At 36.9% G+C, this 5,683-nt stretch overlaps 1 protein-coding gene across 2 annotated transcripts in view; it reads left to right on the top strand.

The window, feature by feature from the left end:
• The window catches only part of RBM25 (RNA binding motif protein 25), a 35,493-nt gene extending 31,200 nt beyond the window's left edge, over positions 1-4,293 (top strand). For both annotated transcript variants that reach the window (XM_063331480.1, XM_063331481.1), the window contains one exon: positions 920-4,293. In XM_063331480.1, the coding sequence (XP_063187550.1) occupies positions 920-1,012 (93 nt within the window). In that variant the 3' untranslated portion in view covers positions 1,013-4,293. The remainder of the gene's footprint in view (positions 1-919) is intronic.
• Positions 4,294-5,683: the final 1,390 nt, after the last annotated feature.

The following is a 5,683-nucleotide window of genomic DNA, read 5'->3' on the forward strand; positions in this document are numbered from 1 at the left end:
AGCACAGGAATGATTTTGCAGTTACCGGTGTCTAGGTAGAAATTACTGATGCCTGTTCAGAATTTCTCAGTATTCAGAAATGTGGAACAAAGATTCTGTCCCTAACAGTAGAGAGGTAAGAATCAATAATAACAGAGCTGTATCAGAAATATAAACGTTTATTCCCCCTCAGTCTTGTAGCTAGATTCTTATAACTAGTGGTTTAGTGGGTCTGTTCCTAATTAATGAGCAAAAAGTGATTTTTCCTGGTGTTGTAAGAGAGAAACTTTATGAAATAATGCTACTATTTCACCATGTTTTCATACACTCAAAGGTGAATAAAAACTGTTCGCTCCCTTCCAATAAGGAAACTTGGAGGCAAAGTTGGTGGGAGCCAGATTCATAGCAGAAGTTAGTAGGTTGTTCTTGGTGTGACTAGTAGGTGACCTGGGGAACTTCCTGAGATGTGTAGTGCATGCTGAAAGTTTGCATGGATTCAAGAAAAGCCTGGATACTAAGCTCAAGAGAGATCCATCAAGGGATTACTTAATAAATATCCAAGGAAGTTCCAAGCTGAAAATGAGCAGAGGCTATGACAGAATTAAGGGAAAACACCTCATGTGTATGCCCTGTTCTTAGATTCTTCCCAAACGTGCCATTTCTCTGCCTCTTCCCAAGCCACTTTCGGAGACTAGGGTACTGGTACTTTTATCTCTTAGTGCTCAACAGCTGCATTGTACAAGTATATAATTAGCGCCTATTCAAGTCAGGTGATAAATGCAGGACAGACAAATTCACTGAAGTTTTATCCAGTGCCTCACTCAAAGGCTTAACTTTGATGACCCTACCTCCACTTTGCAGCTCTGATGTGTCTACAATTAGTCTTTATAATTGAAGCGCCTAACCTAAAAATAATCTATAAAATGTGTATTTCCTACAGGTACTAGATGAAGAAGCTGAAGTTTTCATAGTCAAAATGTGGAGGTTGTTGATATACGAGACAGAAGCGAAGAAGATTGGTCTAGTGAAATAAAGCACTCTCCTTGCTTCTAGGGTTCCATTTCAATTTTGGGCTTTTTTTTCTCCATCATTCAAAGACTTTGAATTTTCTCTGTTCTCAGAGACCTGAAACCTGTATTTTTTTATGTAGAAAAATGTGAATTTTTTTTGTCCTCTGCTCTGAGGCCCCCTTTAACCTTATCAGTTAGTTATCTGAATCCTGCATTGGTTCTCTTTATAATTCACAAGGTACAATTACCGGTATGTTTTATAAGCTGCAGCTACTGTACACGCTCTCTGGTAATTTTGTTATGTTACTCTGATTCTTGTAAATATTAAGGAAAAAAAAAAATGCCCCTGTTTTGCAAAACATTTGCACTTAATGTGGAACTATATCAGTTACATATGAAGACATGATTTTACTGCGGATTTATGAGGGCTTTTTTTTTTTTTTTTTTGCATAGTCTCCCTCTTTTTCTTTAAGGAATGTTCAGAATACAATGTAAAAATAAGCGGCTTGAGCTGCTTTCACAGAACAGCCTTGTGTGTTCATTGGGTCCCCTCATCTGACTCTGGAAAAGGAGTTCCCTCAGACTTTTCATTCTGATGTGAACCAGCAGTAGTCTTGGTACTTTGTTGCCCATTTAGAATTGTTAATGAAGCTGGGAACTTAATCTCCCGCAGATGCTCTGCTGCTTTCCTAGAAAGTGCAAATGGCAGGAATTTTTTTATTCTTTGTTCAGTTAAAACAAGAACAGGACCTCAGTTCAATAAGTGCTATTTAATTATATTTTTTTTAAGTGTAGGATATCTTCTGCTCAGTTTCATTTTAGCCCTTCCCTATTATTCCGTCTCCAAAATAATCAGATGGATTTTTTTTAAAAAGAAATTATTTTTTAAAATTATTTTTTTTTTAGTATTTAGGAAAAAAATATCTGTTTGGATGTAACTGACCATAGCAGTTGACAAAAACTGTATTGTAAGTTTTCAGACAAAGCCGAAGTCTTGTTTTTATCCATACTGTTAAAACTAGCCCCGATTTGTTTTCTACTGTAAGCAGTCTGTTGTCCACAAAAAGAGGGTGATATTTTCCTGCCTTGTTTCTATGGGTTTTTATAAATAGCCTCATATGGTATCAATGATGAGATGTACTGTAAACTGCATTTTTTATCTCATACCTGGGTAAGACAACAAATCGAGAATGTGGTATGAGCTGTTTTGATTGCAGGAGGACTGTGTTCCAGGGAGCAAACTGTCTCAAAAACATTTTTAATTTTTAAACACAATTCTTAACAGCAAACAAATTAAGTAAAGGTGTTCCAGTATCTCTATATTGTATTTAACTGAAGGATACAGGTTGACCTGTTCAGAAAACATAACTGTGACCTTGAGTTACTAGTTCTTTGTATCTGGAGAGGACACTTGAAAACACTGTTCTTAACAAACGGGATCGTGTAAAGGTTCCACCATGTAAATATTTCAGATATTAAAAATGTATATATTTGATTTAAGGGCTGACATTCTTTTGGAGTCTTGTGCAGCATGCAATTATATTTAACACTGCTTTCTGAATCAACAAGTGTTCACAAATTAGGGGTGGAGTTTTTTAAACTACCTCCTGCTCTGTCAGGTGACTAGAAGCCTGCAAATGCAGATGTGATCACAATATGTTCTTCCTCATCCCTGTAATACACACCACAAAATGTTCTTTTTTTAACCTGAAGTGTAATGCTCAGATGTTACTTTTATGTTCTGAAAGGTCCCTTCCAACCTAGGCAATTCTATGATTCCATGTTGTGCTTGAATTTGTGTGAGGATATTTTGTTTTACATACTTATATGCTGCAATCTTCCTCTTTTTTTTTTCCTGCAACTTGATGTTACCCTAAAAATACTTCCCCATTCTCCCCGTACAGTTTTGCATCAGCATTTACCAAAAATTCTCCAAATTCTAAATAAATTCAAAACTTGCTCTGTTTGTAGTAAATACAGAGAAGAGGGAGAGTGAACTTCATGAGTGCTTTTTGTCCTGCTCATATGGCATTCTTGCTGTCATTATTAGTAGTTAAACAAGCAAATGGGACATGTGCATTGTGATGCCACTATGCAACAGACAGATTGCGTACCATCCCTGTTGAGATTCTTCAGTGAAAGCTCAACTTGTGAAACTTCAGCTTATTTTCTTCTGCCCTAAACTAAAGCTGTATATTCAGCTATTACATTATTTATGCAGTGGATGTAAGCTTGTACTCTTCCTTTCCTAAGGAGAATGAAGGCATCTGGATGAGGAAGATATCTAAAATTTAAGCTGGGGTATTAAATATCCAGGTACAGAAATATTTAGAAGCAGTTGTGACATACAAAAGAAAGTTAATTTTGTGGAAGTTGAGGTTTTCTTCAGTGGTGGAAGGGGGGAAGGGATGTTTGCTATAGCATTTCTGGCTTGACTTATTCAAGTACTTCACCAAATTTTCCTCTTTCAGAATGCAAAATGTTGTTTTATAAAGTCACTCTAGTGTTTACCTCTTACTCAAATTAGTGTTACTACTTCTCAGTGATAACAATGTATTTTGTGTCTGATGCTGGGGGTGGGGGGAGGAGAACACAAATTAGTGCTGCTGAGGGGTTCTTAATATAGAAAGCAACTTTCCCTTGTTAACTTGTTTTTCTTTCAACACACAGTAACAGAATTATTTCAAGATAAACTTTGAAAATTTGGAGTAGAAAAAGCCTTTTTGGCCAACATTACAACATTTTACTGTCTGAATATGCCATTTAATACACACTGTGTGTGTTATGTTAGTAGGTGCACAGATTAAGAGTATACAGAGAATGAGATCCATTAGCGAAGTATGTGTGTTGCCACTGGGTATTCAGTGCAGCATGCCATAGTATGGTCCATTCTGCGGTGGAAATGTACTTCAAAAGTTACATGTAGTGCACAGAGGGGGGAAAAAAATATCCATATTTATGCAACAGAAGTGGATATACTAGTTGTTGATCTGGACTTTACTGTGGATCGAGGCTTTTATGCCTTAACCTAACACATGCCCTTAGTTTCCTGGTAATCATTCTGCGTAACTGCCATTCAGTGTTATTTGGAATATGCGAGTACAAAATATAAAGTATCACTGTTTTCATTAGTGTGCACTGAAAATAAATGGGAAACCATGAATGAGTAAGATCCATTACCAAGAATTATATATTTTTATATTACCATTAATTTGGTAAGAGAGGGTTTTTTTTGTTCTTAAAATATTTACCCTGTTCACATACTGATTTAGTCTTTCTAATTTAATAAAGTGGTTGGACTTGATTATCGTAAAGTTCTTTTCTGACACAAGTGATTCTATGATTCTGTAATTTTGGGCGTTTCCTTCCTCCCTTTTCTTTAAACAGGAGCCTGCATGAAAAATAACCATCTAATTAGATTATTGTGGCTCTAAATCTGGGCGGGGGGAAGGACCCAAACAGTAAGTTTAGTTTCTTATGGAATTCCTATTTCTTACTGGTAATGCTTTCCCGTTACTGAGAGAGAAGCATTAGACCTTTCATGCTTTTACTAAGTTGCTACAAGCTACTTGCAGGAGTGGTATTTTAGAAAGGGGATACACTTAAAACTGGAAGCTGTTGACTTTTATATTACAATAGGGTCATGCTTTTTCATATTCTATACGTTTTCCTATGTAGGAACATAGGATGTTGCCCATGCAGACTTACAAATTGGTACACAGCCATGCAGCGTGAGCAGTGTAAGGTATTATCATAGATCAAACTGATACCAGTAGTGGAAATAGTACTCCGGTACAGCTCTATGTCCGTGTTTGGGGTTTTTTTTCTTAAAATGACAGTTTTATTTGGTTAGGCATCACTTTTGGTGAAAAGCAGCTTCTTGCAAATGCACTTCATATACGTACAACTTACCAAAACTCCTCGGTATTTGTGTCAAAATGCTCATGTAAAACTGAACTTCTATGTGCAGTACTTCAGTGCCACTTCATTTTCCCGTAGATCTTCCTGTAGTGTAGTTGAATAGCGAAATACAACATTAATGCTGATTTTTACTTCTTTTTGTATTTAGAATGATTGCATGTATCATGGCATCTCCTATATGTAAGTAACCCAATTAGGTTATGCATTTTTAAAAAGGAATTGTGGATTACTCTTCAAGTGTATCATGGATGGCAAGGTAAGTTCTGAGTTTGAAATTGCCTGTCTGTCTGTCTTCCACAAATGAGTGACGGCTCTACTAGAACCTTCTTGAAAAGATGCCACATTGACTTCAGATTAAGTTTTTGAAATGCAAAGATCCCTTCGAGTGATCTTCATAATGCCTTTTTGTGGGACCATTTTAAAACAGGGGTTTATATATTTTTAGATGTGTGTATATTTTTTATATTTATATATTCTTTTATATTTCTATATATATGAATATATATACACATATGACTTTAATTCAAAACAGGAAGCATCTTTTCTCTTAATACCCCTCTGTTGGTATGTCCCTTAGTGGGTTAAACCCTTTCCCTTGTACGGCAGCTCCTGGCTGAAGTTTCAAAGGGCGGTCGCTCTTGAATATCTAACGATTTTATTTTAAATTCGGCCTAAATCCCTCCCTTTTCCCCCGGAACGGCCGCCGGGCCGCAGGCTGGGCCTGGCCCCCGCCGGCTACCTCAGGCTGGCGGGGCCACTCCTCATCCGCCAGC

This window comes from Chroicocephalus ridibundus, chromosome 4 (assembly GCF_963924245.1).
Source record: "Chroicocephalus ridibundus chromosome 4, bChrRid1.1, whole genome shotgun sequence".
In the NCBI taxonomy this organism is placed as follows: Eukaryota; Metazoa; Chordata; class Aves; order Charadriiformes; family Laridae; genus Chroicocephalus; species Chroicocephalus ridibundus.